The sequence below is a fragment of the Neopelma chrysocephalum genome, unplaced genomic scaffold (genome assembly GCF_003984885.1).
Source record: "Neopelma chrysocephalum unplaced genomic scaffold, ASM398488v2 Primary Assembly neopelma1_226, whole genome shotgun sequence".
Taxonomy (NCBI): Eukaryota; Metazoa; Chordata; class Aves; order Passeriformes; family Pipridae; genus Neopelma; species Neopelma chrysocephalum.
Window position 1 is genome coordinate 598687 of NW_020897888.1, and position 21428 is coordinate 620114.

The window sequence follows — 21428 nt, forward strand, 5'->3', positions numbered from 1 at the left end:
TGGGCTATTGCCCCAGAGAGGTAAGTGAGAGAGCCGGGCTGTGGTGTGACAGTACAGCAAACACCACAGCAAAGTTTCTGCTCCAGGACCAAAGGCAGGGCAGGGAGGTGACACAAAGCACTCCCCCAGTGCCAGGCCAGGGAGCCAGTGCTTATGTCTACAGAAAAATACTAAAAGTTTCAAACTCCCCTGTCCTGGCTGGCTTTGGGCTGGATGGGTTTGTCTGCCAGTGCTTCTGACACATCAGTCACCTGCTGTCCCCTTTCAGCACTGGGATAAGTGACCCTGCCCATCACAGCAATGGACAGCACACAACCACACACCCAGCCTGACCACACAGTCACTGTCCTGCAGCAGGGACAGTGCTAATGACCTGCACCCAGGCCTATGAGAAGGAAAAAGACTGTGTGTCATCACAAGCACCTACGCAAGTGCCAAGCCCTTTTGGTTTTCCTTTCTCTGGTCAGTCGGGACTCACTGTTTTTTCCCATGTACACTCAGACAGAAACCCAGCAGCTCAAAAAAAAAAAAGTGCTTTTGATGTAATACTATTCACCTAAAGTGTCTGCAGTGTGGGCAGCAGGCCAGGGGAGGTGGTTCTGCCCCTCTGCTCTGCTCTGGTGAGACCCCACCTGAACTGCTGCCTCCAGCTCCGGGGTCCTCAGCACAGGAAAGACATGAAGCTGTTGGAACAAGGCCAGAGAAGGCCACAGAGATGCTTCGAGGGTTGGAGCCCCTCTGCTCTGGAGCCAGGCTGGGAGAGCTGGGGGTGTTCAGCCTGGAGAAGAGAAGGTTCCAGGGAGACCTGAGAGCCCCTTCCAAGGCCTAAAGGGGCTCCAGGAGAGCTGGAGAGGGACTGGGGACAGGGGATGGAGGGACAGGACAAGGGGTTAGATGGGATATTGGGAAGGAATTGTTGGCTGTGAGGGTTGTGAGGCCCTGGCCCAGGTTGCCCAGAGAAGCTGTGGCTGCCCCTGGATCCCTGGAAGTGTCCAAGGCCAGGTTGGATGGGGCTTGGAGCAACCTGGGCTGGTGGAAGGTGTGTCTGGCCATGGCAGGGGGTAGAAGGAGATGAGTTTTAAGGTCCCTTTGAACCCAAACCATCTATGATTCTGTGATTCTATGACTGTCAATCTGTCATGAGACCAGTACTAACAGTACACTGCACACACATTAGGAAACACCACAGCTACAAGACCCAGAAAGGCTGCAGTAACATGCACACTGTAGGAACACGGGATGCACAGACAGAAAGGAAACCCTTGGTGGTACTGACTGCAAGGAAGGTTCTTTGGGAACATCACTGTATGTCTCCATAAGCTGAAAAATGACATGTGTTCCCATTATTAAAATACTCCCTATAAGGAGAAAAGCAGAGCCAAAGCTCCAAAAAGACATGCATGCAGCCTCATTCCCTTTCTAAAAATGAATCCTGATGAATTCATGACCTTCTCATGACTCCCTTCCTACTAACAAACTGGCTTCACAGAAAGAAAGTGAATATACGTTTGAAGCATATCCCAGCAGAAACAGAATTGGGAAGATGTAAACTTCAGAATCTGCACCAGAAACCTGCATTTATCAGTTGTTTTCATCCAGGCAGGGGACAGCAATAAATTGATAAATTCGAACACAAGAAAGATGTGGACCTGCTGAAATGAGTCCAGAGGAGGCCACGGAGTTGCTCCAAGGGCTGAAAATCCCCTGCTCTGTAGACTGACTGGGAGACCTAGGGTGTTCACCTGGAGAAGAAAAGGTTCCAGGGAGATCTTATTTCAGCCTTTCAGTGCCTAAAGGGGGCTTATAAAACAGAGGGACAACAACTTTTTACAGCAGCAGACAGTGACAGGACAAGGGGCAACAGTTTTAAACTGAAAAAGGAGAGATTTACATTTGAAATTCTTGGCTGTGAGGGTGGGGAGGCCCTGGCACAGGTTGCCCAGAGAAGTTGTGGCTGCCCCATCCCTGGAAGTGTCCAAGGCCAGGTTGGAGCAATCTGGGATAGTGGGAGGTGTCCCTGCCCACGGCTGGGGGTGGAACGAAACGAGCTTTAAGTTCCCTTCCAACCTAAAGCTGCCTGTGATTCTATGCATTCAACCTTCAAACTCTCAAAGTCTCAGATGAACACTCTGATGAACTCTAATGGAAGTGTAGAAGAAGATTTGTTGTCTAAGTCTGAATTCTTCTCAGCTGCCCAGAGGAGAGGGACACATGAGTCCCACTAAACTCATTGGGAGTTGGGTTCCTCATGTCCAAGACACCACCAAAACATCCACATCTTGAGTTCCTCAACAAGCAAGCTTAAACCCAACACAATAAACCACCACAACAGAGCCATGAGCTGTGTTAGGATGATTTCTGTACAGAAATACAATTTCTATTAGTAAGAGGTTTCAGGGAAAAGCACTAAAGGACTTGCAGCAGGTCCCTGCAATGCCTGGGTGACCCTGCCTGTTGTGGAGCAGCTCCCTTCTCAAACAGCAACTCCCTCTTGGGATCAGCCTGGAGGTGGCACTGCCAATTTGCCACCTGGAATGCATGTCTGGAACACTGCCCAGCTGCCCTCCATCGGGATTCCAAGTGTGGGAAGGAGGATTCCTCATACTGTCCCACTCCATGGAAGAAGAAAGCAGGAGCAATGGAGACTGGGCAAGATGTGGAGCTGCTCTCAACACATCAGTCCTGACTCCCGGCAGAACGGGCCACCCCACATCCCCCCTGTGCTCTCACCAGGCGCCAAGAGGACAGACCTGCTTAGTGTCCCTGGTGCCCTGAGCTCTGACATGTGGAGAACACCTTCTCTGGCTTCTTCTCCTCATTCCTGTCTTGTCTTTACTTTCCCACTCCCCGTTAGGTGATGTGTTTACAGCAGCATCCATCATCCCAGCATCCAAGGAAGACAGAAAGCTCCTGAAGGCCAAATTTTCTTCCCAACTTTGTCGCTTTGCTTTTGCATTTCAATTATTTTCCCAACAAGAGGCTGGGAAGGCACAAAGATCACTGTAGCAGGCAGTGAGCAAAGGGTAGACCTGCTGTTACTCGCATTCGCTGTTCTCCAACAGCAGCTTGGAAAAGTACTGACTCACAGCTCTTGTCCCAGTGTGCTTTCAGTCTGCCATTAGCCATGAGGAAGTAGTTTCCCATAAAAGCCCAAGGGTCTGTGAAAGAGCCTGACAGAATCTTATTCCCTCTTTAACTTCCAAAACCCATTAACTTCTCCCTCTTTATAGCTGCCCTGACTGGTAAGGATTTTTGAGAACAAAACTCTTGAGCAGAGGAGCAGGAGCCAGGGCAGCCCCGGGCAGCCCCTGTGCCCTGCCAGCTCTGCAGTGTGGGACCTGCCGTGGTGGCTGCTCCTGAGCCCGTGGGCAGGTGAGCCCAGCTGGAGAGCAGCGGCTTTCCATGGCTACAGGGAATTTCCTGGAAGAGCAGCGCAGCGAGCCCAGTCCTGGATGGCGCCTCACTGCAGGACTCCCTCTCCTTGGCCGGGACTCCTCCACCCCAACAGCAAGTTCAAAAAATAACGTAATGAAAACAGACTTCTTTTTTTTCTTCTTTTTTTTTTCCATTGCTCATTTTACTTTACTGTGCTACTGCATACGGAGCTGAATCTTTATTTTGGCTCCTGTCCTTCTGCAATATCATTACCCGCGCGCAGAGGAAAAGCCCTCTGGAGATTTCCAATCCAAACAGGCCCTTGTTTTATCTACAACTATTTGAGTACATGACCTCAGATAACCCCATGGCCAACTGTGTGCCAAATTCAAACTGCAGCCATGGGAACTTTAAATACAGAGAAGGTTTTCCAGCTTCCCTCTGAAGGGAAGATGCTGAGTTTCTCGCTGTCCTTGGGCTGATGGAGCTGGGAAGCCAGGCTGTGCCCACGGGAGTGTGTCCATGGAGCCACGGTGGCACCGCTGTGCCACAGAGTTCACCTCTGCCACGGGAAGCTGCACACATGACTGACCTCTGCTACACACACACAGTCACTGTCCCCTCTGCTTCTCAGGGTTCTGCTCTGGCTTCGGATTACTGGAAAGACAAACAGCTGCACTTGGGCCAGCAGACTCATCTGTAAGGCTGTGTTTGGATTCCTCCGGACAGGGGAGGTTTTTCATCTTCATTAGCTGCTGTTCACAGCCATATCTGCCGTTTTTCACTGGGTCAGAGCCTCCTGCTCTCTACTGCCGGTTATGAATCTAAATAAATCAATTAATCTGGTATTTGGAATGAAATTCAGAGACTTTGGCAGCCAGTGTTTCACAGACAAGCAATGCATGTGGGTGCCTCACTCTGCAAGTCCTTGGAAACACCAGCACAGAGAATTTAGGCACCAGAATCAGGAATGAGCATTTTTCACAGCAGTGCCCAACTTGCCTTTTCTCCCCAGATCAATACTTCTTCATGTTGCCACGAATGCATTAATATGAAGGAGGAGAAACAGAATCACACACTGGTTTGGGTTGGAAGAGACCTTAAAGATCATCTTGTTCCAACCCCCTGCCATGGGCAGGGACACTTAGGGATGGGGCAGCCAGAGCTTCTCTGGGCAACCTGTGCCAGGGCCTCACCACCCTCACCAGGAAGAATTCCCTCCTAATATCCCATCTAACCCTGACCTCCTTCAGCTTAAGGCCATTTCCCATTGTTCTATCACTACATGCCTTTGTGAAAAGTCCCCCTCTGGGGCATGAATCCTAGAGCCAAATAAAAGCACAGACAAAAAAAAATCTGAAGCTCTAGGAACAGCCCAGGAATTCAGTCTTGACAGTCTCCAGCTCAGTTTCTGACACTGTCACACTGAACACATGCCCACACTATTTCCCATTGGGAACCAACCCCTGCGAGCAGGGCACAGCCCCGGGACCCTCGGGAGCAGCTCTGCTTCTCCTCACTGGGATTGTCCTGTCTGCGATGGGGCACCGGCCCCACGGCGCCAGGCTGAGCACACCAGCTCACTTCACCAGGGGCTGTCCCAGCCTACAACACTCGCTTCCCTCAACACTACAAACTTCCTGGGACACGCCAGGCTTCCCGGGGCACCCAGGATTCCTGGGGCTCACTGCAGAAACACTGAGCTTCAAATCAGCATTTCTGCAGAGGCATTGTCCCTCAGGGTGGGAGGCAGGAGGAGACCCCAGACATCACTTTGCCCCTCGAGCAGCCCCGATGCCTCGGTTGGGGCCCCGGGCACACCCAGCTCCTGGAGCCAGCCCAGGTCGGGTATCCCAGGCAGGCTGGTCACACCAACCTGGGGCAGTTTTCGGCTGTATGCAACATACATTCACATGCATTATCCAGAGACGTTTGCATTTCAAGGCTGTTGTTATTTTGATCTTTACAACCCCTGGAAAAAATGAGTTCAATTAAGTCTCATCATTAGGAATTTGCATAAGGTCACTTCAAGGCTTCGTGCATTTCCTCTGGTTCAGATCTCAGTGCTCTTGGTGTTTCCCCTCCTCATTTATAACCCCGTTGCTGTAGGGCATTTCAAGTAAATCATCCACCACTGGCTTCCTCTCTTCAGCAACTCGTATGGAGTTTTTCATTCAGGCTAAATGAAGCTTCAACTGCTCTGTACAGCAGCAGCCCAGTTAAAGGCACAGCATCACTTGCAGAGAGGGCAGCTTTCCCCTCAATAAAAAAAAATAAATTATTTTAATAAGAAGAGAATGTATTAATTTGGATTCCATTAGTGGCAGAAAAATGTTCAACTGCATTTGGCAGCATAAGTGCAAGAAATGAAACTATTCTTACATATTCTCTGGGAAATGCATTTGCTAAGCACAGAGAAGAGCCCTTTTCACTTGGAATAATGGAGAAGCACTCTTGGAAGCTGTGAGCTGTGGCGAGGGGCACGACAGCTCTGAGCTGCCCAACACTCTGCGGTGTCCGGACACAGAGATAAGCACCCACCTCACTTTGAGCTGAAGCTCAAATTTCAACCTGCAAACCAGAGTTCGAACTGTCAGAAGGGTCCAAACTGAACGGATGTTACCAGGGTAGGGCTGAAAGGCTGAGGCTCTACCTCCTGAGCCAAGAGTGGGCAGCCCTGGAGCACAGGGGCTCCTGGTGACCCCCCGGCAAGTTCTCCCTGTTTGTCTGGGATGGGCTGTGGAAGCGCCGGCTGCAGCTCATCCAGCTGTGGACTCACAGGGTTTTGGCCGGCACAAGCCTGTGCTGACCCAGCAGAGGCAGAGCCCCCCTGCCCCCCTCCCTGCGGCCGCACATCTGGGCAGCTGCAGAGTGAACCAGACTGGGGAGCTGAGTGGGGATAAAATTAACCATCTGGTTTTGACAGGTCCGTTTCAACTGGGATCAGTTCCCTGATCCAGCAGCCCTGCAGTTAAACAAGCACTTGTGCTGGGAAGAGGGGGGTGAGAGAGGGACTGGGGCAGGGGAGAGGCGAGAGTAGAGGCCTGGCTTCATCCGGCCGCAGCGTCTGCCTACACAGACCTAAAACTCTCATGAAATCCTGGCAGAAGTGTCCCACTCCCATTCCCAGCAGATCCTCAGGGATCCTCCAGTGTTCTTCTGTCTCTCCTCTGCAAATGGCACGTAGGAGCCCAACTCATGGAGACACCATTCACACTCCTGATTGTACCCATGGGCATCACTGCACCACCACTGCACAGCAGGCACGGATGAGTCTTGTCCTACCTCAGACACAGACCCTGGCTTAATTTTTCAAACTCTTTCATATTTTTCTGCGATTTTCCAAAAGGGTGTTTTCAATGTTAAAACACAATAATGCATCAAACTAGTGGCGATCTTCCCACCTAACCTTTTCCCTCTATTTATTCCATGTCCTCCACTGACACAGCTATCTTTCTCCTGCTAAGCAACCGGCTCTGCACGCATGGATGACTCTTTGCAACCGAAAAATAACTCGGCTGATGCAGCTTAGGTAGGAGAATCTGAGTGTGTGCATTCCTCCTGCGGCTGGCCCCAGGAAAAGGACACCCTGCCACTTCCAAACCTGGGAGGTCTTTGAGAGCTTGGCAGCAATCCCCTGGGAGGCCCGTCATTAGCCATTTCAAACTGGCTATAGTGCAGGGCTGAATGGAAGCTCCGGACAAAGCCCCCGCGGAGCTATCCGTCAGGAAAGGCTCCCGATCCTGGCAGGGGCTGTTAACAGTAACAATGATGACAATATAGCTGGGATTTTCAGGGGTGGGGACTTCAAAGAAGCCCTAAAGAGGTATTTTTCATTAAGGAGTAAGAAAGCAGCTGAGTATTGTTTTTGGCACTAACGCTGAATATGAATGTTACTGCGGTAAGTCACAGATCAGCGACAGCATAAATTGACACTGATTTAAATATGCATGTGCTGCCTTTCTGTGTTTCTCCCATTCCATTGGGTCTGCAACCCTTGGACCATCCCTCATAGATCTTGGCATGTTCCAATGTTCCATGCTTATGAACACCAACAAGCAGCCAGCAAGCCCCTCATAGTGGCTATGATGTGCCACTGCTGTGACCTTACAGACCTTACAGTGCCACACTGGTGTGTTGGCTCAGGGCTCCAGCCTGAGCCCCATGACACATGCAGCCTCCCCACAGCTGACACACCAGCTCAAACTGGGAGCGAGCCTGGGTCTCTCTGGGCAGGAATGACAGGGAAACCATGGCTGCCAGCAGGAGGGTCAGGAGGGGCTGTTGGTGCACAGGGACTATTCTGCAGTGAAACTCCATATCTGTGATTCTTTCAGGGAGAAAGGAAGGCAATCATAAAAAAATTACCAGAAGGACACCATGAAATACTCCTGCGACAGCAAGTCCTTCCTGTGACTGTGAGAATTTACTGCTTACACTGTTGTTTACTGTATGAACCAAGAGCATGTGCCTGTGAACAGGAGTGCACTATGTCGTGCCAGAGGAGGTTTAGAGTCAGTTTTAGGCAGAATGGTCAGGCATTGGAACAGGCAGCACGGCCTGGAGGGATTTAAAAGCTGTGTGGATGTGGCACTTGGGGATATGGTGGCCTTGGCAGCCCTGGGGAACTGGTTGGATTTGATGATCTTAGATGACTTTTCCAACTTTAATGATTCTGTGATTCTATGGCAAAACCATAACGAGAATATTCCATCAGCAGCCATGGCCTGCCCTCAACAGCCTTCTCCTGGCTGAGATGACCAAAGGGCTCCCCAAGCCCAGCCAGACCCAGACCTCGCACCCTCCTCTCAGGCTTTGCCAGGCTGGGTTTAGACGCTCTGTGTGGCTCACAGTGTCCCATTGTAACCACCTGTGGTTTGTGTCCCTTTGAGCCAAGCCCAGAGTCCAGGGCCAGCTTTCCCCCTGACAGCCAAACCCCAGAGCTATCACATCCAGTCAGCACAGGGAAAGTGCCCGCAGGGTTTGCGGCGCAGATTGACTTTCACACCTCGCTGGCCACACAGAAGAAACCCAATCTAAACAGCGTAACTTTGCATAACCGATTATTTTCACTGGGGTAATCTGAGCCCGCCAGTAAATGCCAGTAAATGTGGTTGATCCAGGGAAGGCCCTGCTCAGGGGAGGAATGGCCCCATGGCCGCGGGCAGCCGGAGCGAGGGCTGGCCAGGGCGAGGGAGGCTGGTCCCGGCTGCTCTGGGTTTGGTCCTGGGAGCCAAGGCTCAATCCTTGGGCACAGGGCAGTGTCTGCATGGAGGGAACAACTTCTTAGTGCCCAACTCATTTACACAGTCAGGAACTGGAGTGTGCAAAGCCACGCCGAGGGAAGCAGAGCAGCCAGAGCCGTGAGGTGGGCTTGGGGGCAAGAGCTGTCTAGCTTCTTGATGTCTTCTTAACTTTCTTTTCCACCATGTCCTAGATATTTTGAGAGGCTTCAGCTTTCAGACTGATTCCCCAGTGACCTATTATCCCTGCATATCAATCACTCCATCCTGTCACCAAACAGCCATTCACATGACCTTGTTTGTAGGGAATCATGTTCCTCCTCTAACTCCTCTGTCACCAACTTCCTTCTCTCCAGCTACCAGCTCATTCCCTCCAGCAGGACCAAGCTCAGTGATCCCCTTCTTTAAAGTCCATGAAATTAGACTGTCAAATTAAAAACCCAACAGAGGTTACTGGTCCACCCACGTCTCTGCAAGACACCCATCCTCACTGCCCAGCCCCAGGATCAGGCTGCCAGAGGTAAAACAGTCATGCCACAGGTTCACCTGAGATGTAACTTGTTCCTGCAATCCCTTGTGACTAAAAAGCACTGATCCAACTGCAGATGGAAACTCCCATTTCAGCTGCATCAGTCTCAACATCTGGCTGCCCACGTGCCCCCTCCCCAAACGTGAGCTTCAAACATGAGGAATGGAAAGGTATAGGGGACATGGGGTGTGGGACTCCCTGCTGGACACCTGCAACCACAGGCATTTTAAGGGGAAGTAAGGAAAATAAACTTTGCTGTGCTCACCTCAAACATCAGATACTCTCCCACTTCACTAAAATGCCTCAGCAGGAGCAGCTCCCCCAGAAAGCATCAAGAGAAAAACCAAGGTGGGGATGGGAATGGAGAAGCTTCTGGGGATGAGACAAAAACAGGCTTTCACCTGCATCCTGCCCCAGCACTTCCCTGAATAAAAAGGTGATCAACTCAGACTATGTGTCTTGAATTAAGCCAATTAATCATCCAAATCCCCTTGTCCAGAGAAAAGACAATGACTTACAAGAAGCATGTCCTGAATGTTACATTTTCCACCTTTGCCAAAACCCCTATGCTGTCATTTCTCCCTCTAAGCTAGCTCAGCCAGATCCTACCTTGGGCTTACAGCATGCAGCTTAGCTGCATTTCATCACAATAACTGAAAAATGTCATCTTCATCAAGACTGATACAATGTATGAATTGTGAAACTCATTTAAAAGCTTTCTGCTTCTCTTTTCACCAGGAGGCTGCTGTACCTGTCCCTGTTTCTGTGTCCCTTTTTCTGTATGGTCCTTGGATGAGAGGGTTCACACAAACACAAAATGGTCTCTTCCATCATTCATTCAAACCATATGCACCTTACGGGGACAAGGTCTTCCCTCCTGAAAAGCCCAAAACACCCCACATATGTTGCTGACCATCTTCATTACCAGCTGGAAATGCCTTTGCAGCAGTAGATGCCAAAGACAATTGTGTACCACATGTCACCAGGATCCATGAGTGCTGTGTCCAGTTCTGGGCCCTCAGTTGAGGAAGGACATGGAGGGGCTGGAGCAGGTCCAGAGAAGAGCAGCGAGGCTGGGGAAGGGACTGGAGCACAAGTGCTGTGAGGAGAGGCTGAGGGAGCTGGGGGGGCTCAGCCTGGAGAAGAGGAGGCTCAGGGGAGACCTTCTCACTCTCTGCAACTCCCTGACAGGAGGGGGGAGCCAGGTGGGGGTTGGACTCTTCTCCCAGGCAACTCTCAGCAAGACAAGAGGGTTCAGGGTCTTCAGCTGTGCCAGGGGAGGTTTAGGTTGGATATTAGGAAGAAATTACCCTCTTTACAGAGAGGGTAATCAGCCATTGGGATGGGCTGCCCAGGGAAGTGGTGGATTCTCCGTCCCTGGAGGTTTTTAAGATGAGACTGGATGTGTTATCAGTGCCATGGGCTGGGAACCATGGTGGTAGTGGATCAAGGGTTGGACTTGATGATCTCAGAGGTCCCTTCCAACTCGGCCGATTCTATGATTCTATGATTCATGGACACATGGTTTTGGTGTAGGGTGTCACCTCGTCCAATTAATACTGTGAATGACAGACACAGTTTGTTTTATGCCAGTCAGAAGTTACACAGTTCAATGCCTAAAGGTCTTCAGATAAATGTTGCTGAGCAATTACAGATCTGGCAAATTCTATGCTGAAGCCACATATGTGTGGCTCAGCATATTGTGCTGACTCCAAGGAAAGCTCCAAACACACCTGAAGATCCCACATTCCTCCAGAGGAACAAAAGTCTGCTGCCAGCACTGATGCTGCTCTGGCAAACGCTGCAGAGTTGGCATGGCTGCAGAACTGTGCAGTGCCCACGCTGAACACAGCAGGAGTTAATGGCATTTGCAACAACAGGACAATGGTTTTGTACAGATTCTCAACAGGACTTGGGAACACATTGCCTTAAGTTGATCAGAGGGCTGGAGCCCCTCTGCTCTGGAGCCAGGCTGGGAGAGCTGGGGGTGCTCAGCTGAAGAAGAGAAGGATCCAGGGAGACTTGAGAGCCCCTTCCAGGGCCTAAAGGGGCTCCAGGAGAGCTGGAGAGGGACTGGGGACAAGAGATGGAGGGACAGCACAAGGGGGAATGGCTTCCCACTGCCAGAGGGCAGGGATAGATGGGATATTGGGAAGGAATTGTTGGCTGTGAGGGTGGCGAGGCCCTGGCCCAGGTTGCCCAGAGAAGCTGTGGCTGCCCCATCCCTGGAAGTGTCCAAGGCCAGGTTGGATGGGACTTGGAGCAACCTGGGCTAGTGGAAGGTGTCCCTGCCCATGGCAGGAGGTGAAACGAGATTTAAGGTCCCTTTGAACCCAAACCATTCTGTGATTTGATGATATTGCCTGTGCCCACACTGAGATGTTTAGAAGGATCCTACCTGCCACTATTAAATCCTCTTGATTTGTGGAGGAAAATAAAGGCCTGGAGTTCTTCTGGATGGGTTCAAACCAATCCACTGCACCTGAGCTGCTAATGAAGCTGGTCTCTCCATTGGGAACACAAGAACTCTGCCATGACAATATTGAACTTTCGATGTACCAGGTCTCTCAAATAATGAGACTCATTGGTTGCACTGCTGATTTATACACAGGCTATTCATCCTGAACCCCCCCTCCGTATAAATATACAGCCATTCAAACACCAGGACCTGGCCAACCCATCCTCACCATGACATACAAACAAAGACCATTATAAGGGCACCGATGTCAAAAAGGAGGAGAAACTCCACAGTGTATAAAACATGGGAATTTTGACTTCTTGACACAGTCAATACACTGAACTATGACCTCAGGAGGCACAGGGGACTGGAAACCAACAGAACTTAAATTGGCTACAAATCTCTTGTTTTCTCATGACATTTGAGAGAAACCATGGGGACGGTTTCTTCAGGACACATGGGAGTTAGAGCTGTGTCACTGCCTTCTCCAGAGAGTTCCTCGCTTTCCTTACAGTCACTCCATCACTGTCACCCGCTGACCTTTCACTACTTTCTCCCAGTGCACCAGCATCTCTGCTGACCAACGCACTTCACAGTCTGTCCAAAACCACGAGAGGAAGAAAAAGCCTTGTACAGGCTGTATAAAAGGACATTTACTCTGCACTGCATTGTGTCTTCTTTTCTATGCTAGTCTAAATACAAGTGCTGTTTTCACTGCCAATCGTTGTTTGCTTGTGCTGTTTCCACTGGCTAAACCCAGCATTTTTCCAGCTAGTGTTGCCCTCCAGGAAAAACCACACATTCATACCTTTCTTGCATTTAGCACAGGAGAACAAAACTGGTTCCCAGGAATAAGGATGACTTCCTCAAAAGAAAACATTTGCTGTCAGCTGAGGTTTGACCTCTAATGGCTAATTTGGCATCATCATTTTGAGCACTGGAATACATAACACCGTGAAAAATTAACAGCTTCCCCCTCCCCCCCAACGAAGTTTAATATCTGCCTGCAGCTTTGCAAGTGAAAATAAAAGAAAGGAAATAAATACCCAAACCGAAACCTCGGGTATGGTCTCTCACATACATCCATAAAAAGAACCTCAAGACAAAGATCTGTAAAGGATATTTCACTGGAAATCAAGCTTTTGCAGACACTGAGAAAGAAAATCTGCAACATGAGACCGTCTTCCTTGAAGAAACACAGCTGATCTGCTGCATTCCCAGCTCCGACTGCCACTGGGCTGTGTAAAACATAAACTTCACGCTAACCCTATGAAAACAGTCAACATGAGAGAGAGACAACAGTCTGCTCCGAGCTGCTGAAAGGGGAAAAAAAACTCTCAGGCTGTCATTCTCCCCTTGCTGTGACCTTCATGCTCCACTGAATTTCTGAAGATACTGAAATCTTGGCAGGGAAGTGTACAGTCTGTGGGAACCAGGCAGCGCCGGCCGCGCTCGCTGCTGAGAATTAGGCCCAGTCGAGCCCTTTTTTTGGGGCACTCTGAGTTTTACATGGCCAGGAGCACAGGGCTAAGCCAGCTCCAGGCTGGGAATTTTGCAGGATTGGTGCTCTATGCACTCAAGTATCGTGTGGCAGAGCTGTCATGGACAGCGTGCTGCTCACCCGCCTGCCTGGCACCCACCAACTGCGGCTTGCTCTGTGTCCACTGGGACCTCCAGTACCTAAAGGGGCTCCAGGAGAGCTGGAGAGGGACTGGGGACAAGGGATGGAGGGACAGCACAAGGGGGATGGCTTCCCACTGCCAGAGGGCAGGGTTAGATGTGGGATATTGGGAAGGAATTGTTGGCTGTGAGGGTGGCGCGGCCCTGGCCCAGGTTGCCCAGAGAAGCTGTGGCTGCCCCATCCCTGGAAGTGTCCAAAGCCAGGTTGGATGGGACTTGGAGCAACCTGGGCTAGTGGAAGGTGTCCCTGCCCGTGGTAGGGAGGTTAGAACTGCATGAGGTCCCTTCCAACCCAAACCATTCTGTGATCTTTGTGCTGCTTTGGCGTGTCCCCACAGCCCTGCATGTAACAGCAACCACTCACTATGAGCTCTCACTATGGTTTATAAACCCTTAGAGATCAGTAAATAAAAATCTCAACCAGAGACTCGAAAGAAGCAGAATTTGCCATGACAAACTATCCCAGAGTCTGGTGGTATTTAAGGACTGCTGTGCAGAGCCACTGCACACCAAGGGCTCAGTCCCCATGACCGGGGCACGGTGCCAGGGCGAGGTGCTCTCACCACTCAGCCCTCACACAGCCCTGCACAAGTATCTTTGGAGGGCAATTCGCTCCCTCAACAGTGTCTGTTGAGGCAGAATAATACCAGCTGTGCTTCCTGGCCGGAGCCTCTGCAGCTCAAGCTGCAGATTACATCGGAATTGCCAAGCCCAGGATAAACAAAAAGATTAAGAGGGCCTTACCCTTTGTGTTGAACAATCCCACTCTGAAGCAAGAAATCACAGCCCACATCATGGGCAGGCACAGGGCTGAGCCCTGCGTTTGGGTGACGGGCTGGGGAGGAGTAATCAGCTCACTCACACATCTGGGGAAACCACAGATGCTCTTAATCACAGGTTTTCCTGACCTGTAGGCGCTGACAAATTGCATCCTATGGATGAACCTTTTATTAAACCACAGAGGGTTTCCAAATGATATTCTCTTTCTCAGCATTCCCAAGTCATCAAAATCCATCACACATGACCCTTCTTAATTCTTCATTTAGATGGTGACACAGCCCTTTCCAAAGAGGTTTCAGGGCTGAAAGGAAGTAAATGGGGATGTGATGTTACCTCAGTGGAAAGCAGCTCGAAAGCTGAATCGGGGGCTTCGAGAACTGACATTTTCGAATTCTTTGATGATCGCCTCAGCCCTGTTTGAGCTGAAGATGCTTTTTTTCCTAAGTGGCTCCTGAGACAAACCCCTTGCTGTCTGCTGGGGCAGAAACACCTCACAATATATGCAGCCTTTAAACTCTACTGTTTTTTCTCTGTGCATGAGGAAGGACAACTGGCACTTTTAAATGAATAAAATGACTTGCTCAGGCCACAAAAGGTGACCACAAAACAAAATTGCCCTGGTTCCACTTCCATGCCGCTCTAGAGCAGGAGATAGCTGCTCTGCTCTCAAGTGAGTGAGAAAGATGATGCCTGGCAGTTCTCATCATCGTCTGGACCGACAGAGCAACCCACATAAAAGAGAAAAAGAAGCCTGCTGATCAGATTGGTGTGACAGAGGCTCATGAGAGACATGCACATTTTCAATCTAAACGACAGCTTGAGGGATCTATATTACTAATTATCGACTAATATTGCCAGAGTTCCCAGGCTGGCTTCAAAGGTTCTCGCAAAGTGCCCCAAGCACAGAGTTTCCATCTCATCATAAGGCCTTTTTCTTTGTCCCTGCTAAATGGATTGCTCCATCCCAGGCTCCCTCTGCGTAAATCAGCTTGCACATGATGAGCTTTGCAGCAACGAAATTCGTTACCTCAACCACAAAAACCCAGAAACATTTGCTGCAACTGTCAGAATGCTTTTGCACCTAATTTAAAAAAAAAAAAAAGGTGGTTTCCTCTCTTCCTTCCCCCTCTTCCCCGCCTACTCCTAATCCCTTGCTAACACCTTTGTAAAGGCTGGGGTGAGTGGTTTGGAAACTGAAAGAGCAGGGAAGGGGGGGGGGGCAAAAAAGGAGAAAAATATATCAGATCTCCAGACAATGAAATCGAGCAGCTATCTCTCACATCCTGCAGCACTCAGGCTGAGGTCATAAGTTAAACAGGACATCAGAATAGGTGATGTAATTTGCTTATTTAGGATCAGAGAATTCAGTGAAGTGAAAGAGACAACCTATTTGAATTTGCAGATAATCCCACCATCAATGCAGGGCTGTTCAGATGCACAAACTGCAGCTGGAGCCTGAGATCTTTTTTTCCCCACACATTTATTTTTGCAGGGGATATAATTGCAATCATTTTTACTTGCAGGAAAGCCTTGAAACCTCACCTGGGATCAGCCTCCCGTTGTGTTAGGTATTGTTCAAGCAGGGTCCCTGCCCCGGCCAGCTTAAAGGCTAAAGGGTCAAGTCAAACAGAGGGTGGGAAAGGAAAGAGAGGCCCAGGGGAGGTGGGGGGTGGCACAGCTGCCCTGCAGGACCCGGGTCCCCCAGCAAAGCTTTGGACTCAGAACTGAGCTGAGCAGCAGCTTCATTTCTGAGGAAAGGCAGCTTTTCTACGGACAGACAGGCTTTCCTGGCTCCAAATGTGGCTGCAGAGCCTCACACCAGTGAGGGTTTTACAGCAGAGTTAGAATCCTTTAACCACAAGATTCTTCCAGAACAGGAGGAATTTCTCAGCGAGCCCATACAACACTGAACACGCTGTTTTCCCTTCAAACCATTGTGATATAAAGATTTAAAGCTAACAACTTGCAGTGTTTATCTCCTCAGTTTATCACCATTCAAACTGTGGTTTCACCCTGTTAGTGTGTGAGGAGTGGCACTGCCAGCCCTGCACCTCCATTGATCTGCTTCCACACAAGTGGATCTGCTTCCACTGACAAGAACTGGGCAGGGCCAGACACTGCACCCCAGCCATGGGAAGTAAAATGTCCTGAGACCTCGGGCTCACCAAGCAGTCAGTGATGAGGCACTGGCAGGTCCACAGATACAGCCCACACCTGCTTTGGGTGGACCTTCAATCAGACAGCACGGAAAAGCAGGATGGCAAAAGCCACACCACTCATCCAGGTAATATCTGCCAAAACACGTCTGTTTTCAAGAGTTTCTTTATGAGACTGGAATGTCCTCCTACTGTCCTGACAGGCCATACCCAAGTGTCACAGCAGGATGTCCCCAAGCAGGGACATCCCACCTGCAGCACCAGGAAGGATGGGAGACAACAACCTCCATGAATGGAGGGACCTGGGAAAGGAGCCAAATTTCCCACTGTGAAATGACCCAGCTGTCAGCTGCCCATACCCATGACTGCAGCCACCTTCCTTAGCAAGTTTTGGTATTTCTTTCTTTTTTAAATGCTACTTCTGTGTTAGAACTCCCTCCAAGCTGTGGAGAGCAGAGGATCACTGGCCTCCCACGTGAGCCAGGCTGTGAGCTGGCCCTAAGGCTGCCCACAACAGACCCTGACAACTCCACAGAGACGTTCCTGACTACTGTAAGGGCTCATTGTGCTGACCTGATCATGTCAGAACACCCCAAGCATCATTGCACATCGCCCCTTCCTGAAGGAGGTACTTTCGGATATCTGAAATACAAGATACTTGCACACAAGATATTCAAATGTGTGCAGAGGTGACAGGCACAGGACATTTGCATTTCAAATAGAGGGAATGGGTTTCAAATATTTTAAGGCTGTGAAATGTAGAACTTCTCAGGGGATTTTTTGCATGTCACCAAAAGACAGAATTAATCTAATTTTCACTCAGCCCCCCTAAAACATTCCTCACCAAAGGCAGCACCAGGCCTGGCTACAGCTGCTGTGCAGGGGTGGTTTCTCCATGACCATCACCAAGTCCTTACAACGCAGCACTTGAGAGATGCATGGAAAGAGAAGGCCATTCCTGTGCCACCACTGACACCTCTGGCTGTAGTCCCCACTCCTGGAGCCTTTAACTGGAGTGACCAAGCCAAAGCCCAGCTCAAGAGGGAACAGAAATGCTGAGAAGCCCCTGGGTGACATTCCCTGTGCACTTGCTGCTCTAAATCAGACAGAGGTAACCAGTATTGGCCATTGTTTTAACAGAAAAAAACAGCAGTCTTTTGGCAGGGTGACAAAGCAATCCCATTCTTTACGTCTGCAAAAGCGAGCCCCTCCATCCCTGCTGAGGGAGATGACAGAGGAAACATTTTCCAGCAATCTTGGGTACAACATTGAATTGGAACCTATTTTTACCGTGGGCTCTGCACTACACACATTAATTGTTACGACAACAATATTTGCTGACATATTCACTCCAATCATTTACAGAACAGAAGCCCAAGAGACAAAACAAGCCCTTGCTCTGTGAGACAGAGGGAGGCAGGCAGGATGCCACATTGCTTCCTGTGACACAGAGTGAACGCTTATCTGTGATGGTTGATGGTGTCCATAACCCACCCCTGCACGGGCAGACCAGCCCTATGGAGACGAGGGAGGAGAGTGGCCCATGTTATGGATCAGTATTCCCCATCCTCTTCCTTCTGCCTAGCACGGGCACAGCAGCACTCAGCTGTTTCTGGAGCCCTGCTCATATGCCCAACCTGCTCCCCACTTCAGGGACAGCCAAAACCCCCCTGTTGCCCCTCTGCAAGGAGGGGGCAGGGCTCAGGGCAGTTTGGGAGCCCTGGGGTCTGTAACCCGGCCCCAGAGCAGCACAGGCAGGCACAGCTCAGCAGCTTCAGCATCCAGACTCCATTCTAATTAAGCCCAATTAGGTTTGCAGAGAATGACGATGTTCTAGAAAGAACATACAAAAGAACTGCCGAGGTCTCTGTTGGCCACTGAGGCCCCAGAGCACCCTCTTCAAGGCAGAAATCTGCCATTTTTGACAAGGGCTGTCAATACTGCACAGTGTTGGAGGATGATCCATTTCCATGTGCTGCCCACAGCCCCCCCTCACACACAGTCCACAGAGCACTGCAGTGCCCAGGCACATGCAGCTGGAAGAGCTTGGGTTCTCCTCCAGAGCACCAGTAACGTATCAGCCAGACTTGTGCTGTCTGCAGAGGACAGCTGAACAAAATCAGCTCCAAAAGCCTTGAATGTAGGTAAATACATGATTCAGAACACGGAGAGGTTTGACAAATCAGCATCTTCCCATGCCGAGGGGTATAAAACATGTAGCTGTTCCACCACCACAATTTACAGGGAAGGCATTTCTCCTGGAAGTAAGAGAACACTTAGCATATATTCCTAGCCAGATTGATTACCCCTATTTATATTGTAAACCAAGACAGCATGTACTAAACCCATAGAGTTAACCAGTTCCAGACCCCATATCCTGGGGGAGAGGGGTCAGTTTTCCATCGGCTGCTGCACAGTCCTGTGCATTTATTACAGAGAGTACAGGGTTTCCTGCAGCATGGTTTTGTGTGTGTGTGTGCTGATTCTCGTGGTATTTCAACAACCATCAGGAGGAACACTGCTATTTTATGGGATGTCAGGGAATCAGAGAATCCACGAGGTTTTTTAAAGTTTGTTTTTAAGTTTTGTTTAAAATTGCCAAGAAGCCAGCGTGCCACTATAAATACAAATATGTATAACAACTGCAATCTGCTCTGGGACAATAAAACCCCAGGATTGAAGGCAGCATGCTCTATCTGAGTATGTACATTTATCCTGCAGTAAGATCGACCCATATTCTGTGGATCCGACCTGCAGGGTGTTCCATCAGCCTCCTCTCACAGACAACCTGCCCAGCTGGACAACCCTCATTTCCTCTCTAAGTTACAGATCCAGTTTCAACATCCAACAGCAGATACAAGCAGAGCTCTAGGACGTGCTCTCTGGTGTGTCTGCTCAGGAGTCAGTGCTGCTCCTACACTGGGCAGCTCCACTGGGCCAGGAGACCCCGGAGCTCAACCACAAGGCATTGAGCCAGACTCAAGGGCTTGTCTATCCCTAAGAGAAAGCTCCTTTTCTAGCCAATTTCCAGTTTCTTCTTTTTCTCTCTTTAAACACTGATAAGATGAGAGATGTTGGAGCTGCCTGTTGGTTTATATTACAGTTTTTGGAGGGATAGGTTTCAGCGTGTTGCTGTAACAAATATAAGAGTGAAATTGGAAGAGATGGTGATTTGAGCTAACACAATTAAAATTTATTCTTAACAACAATCCACAGATATACAGTGCCAAACACAATCTAGAGTCATCAACTAGCTTGGACATGAATTAACCTAATAGCTTCTGAAAGAAAAAGAAGTCCTATGAAAAAATCCTCCTATTAAAGTAATTAAGTGTTATCAGAATCACAGAGACATAATTAAACACAGTTTATAATTAAAACAGCATGTGTCCTAGACAGAGAACACAGCAACAAAGAGACTATAACCATGACAGTCGATGCCAAAACACATGCCAAGTACCAAAAATCAGAAGAACAGGCGAGTTTCTAGCAAAGCTGCAGATTCAGAGCCTCTGCTGCCATGACTGAGCCATCGCCACTCTGAGGGACATGAGCGCACTCAGAACTCCTCAGGGCTTTGCAAGGGGCTGCCAAAGTCGAAGCAGAACTCTTGGGAACCAGGAAGACACTGAGTGCAAGGCCCAAAACACCGAAGCAGCGCCTGCTGTGCAGGGAACAGCGAGCGAGAGGGCCCCGGGACTCAAACCAGCCTCGTCCTACCTGGCAGCGGCTGAAGATATCGCTCAGGGACACCTGGACGTTGAAGTGCTTCAGAACCTGCAGGGCCTGTTCTTTCGCCTTTTCTGAGCAGTTCACAGAGAAACACCTTCCTTCTCCCACCTGGGACTGCAGCTTCAAACCAAAAAGACATTCAGTGAGGCACACCATGGCATGTGGGGATTTTCCTGACACACTTGGTTTGGTTTGAATTACAAATAATGTTTGGAGTTAGTATGTGTTTACAGTCTGAATTTTGATCTAACCAGCACAGTTGGTAATTTAACAGTCAGTCACCGCTGCAGTAGCTCTGACTCCTGAAGCACTGCAGTATTTTATAAACATGAAATATGATTCAGCCTGAAGAAAAGGAGGCTCAGGGGGAACCTTCTCCCTCTCTACAACTCCTTGACAGGAGGTCGGATCCAGGTCAGGGTTGGGCTCTGCTCCCAGGTAACAAGAGGAAACGACCTCAAATTGTGCCAGGGGACATTTAGGTTGGATATTAGGGAAAGTTTCTTCACTGAAAAGGTTGTCCAGCCCTGGCACAGGATGCCCAGGACAGTGGTGGAGTCTCATCCCTGGAGGGATTCAAAAAACATGTGGATGGGATACTTGAGGACACAGGTTAGCAGTGGCCTTGGTGGTGGTGCTGGGTTAACAGTTGGACTTGATGATTTTAAAGGTCTTTTCCAACCTTAATGATTCCATGATTCTATTCTACAGAATATGCCAAATCCTGTCAGTTTATAAGTTGGTGCAGTGGTGCTGACAGGGGTAGCAAGAGGAAACTGAATTAAATCCCAGCTATCAGATGAAACCTGGCCAAATCAGTGTGCCAAAGCACGAGGATGGCTGTCCAATGACCCTTCCAACCCTTCTGCTTCACAGAATGTTTAAGTTCCCTTATGGCCAAAAAATTTGAAGGGGTTGACGTGGACAGTCCCTCAATGTTTGTTCCACATTTGGGAGAGAAGTCTGCATCTGGGAACAAGCACTGGGAAGTTCCAGACACATTTTTACAACCATGCTGAGTACTCATAAGGTGGGATAGCTGCACACCAGAAAAGGAGCCTGGCAGAGCCATCCTGTCCTTGCAGAGGGCATCCGAAGGCAAGGGAACAAAGGGATCCAGATGTTTCCCAGGTCAGTATTGTACACTGGAAGCAGTTATTTTCCTTCTACAATTCCTACACAGAACTTCGATGTTTAAGCTTTGCCAAACAAGATTATGCTGGATGCTGAATTACCTATAACATCAGCTGTAGGCTCAAGGAACCACAGTCTGGATGAAGAACCTGCAGTGTGGCACAACTGCACTTGCCTCTGTGTCTCATCATGGGGGGAGTTTTCTTCCACACTCAGCTATGACACAGGAAATTATCAACTCATATTCTGCAAATAATCCAACTGGCTGATTGAGTAGTTGGGAGCTTTTGTACTGACAGTTTGTGACAGAGAAGTTCTGCACTCTGGCTCACGTGAACAGA

General features: G+C 49.5%; 1 protein-coding gene across 6 annotated transcripts in view; it reads right to left on the reverse strand.

Moving 5' to 3' along the window:
• The window catches only part of EXD3 (exonuclease 3'-5' domain containing 3), a 288298-nt gene that overhangs the window by 112427 nt on the left and 154443 nt on the right, over nt 1-21428 (reverse strand). For 5 of the 6 annotated variants that reach the window (XM_027703343.1, XM_027703341.1, XM_027703340.1 and 2 more), the window contains one exon: nt 19942-20073. In XM_027703343.1, the coding sequence (XP_027559144.1) occupies nt 19942-20073 (132 nt within the window). Of the gene's footprint in view, nt 1-19392; nt 19809-19941; nt 20074-21428 lie in introns of those variants that run through there. The other variant, XM_027703342.1, reaches the window with a different exon arrangement.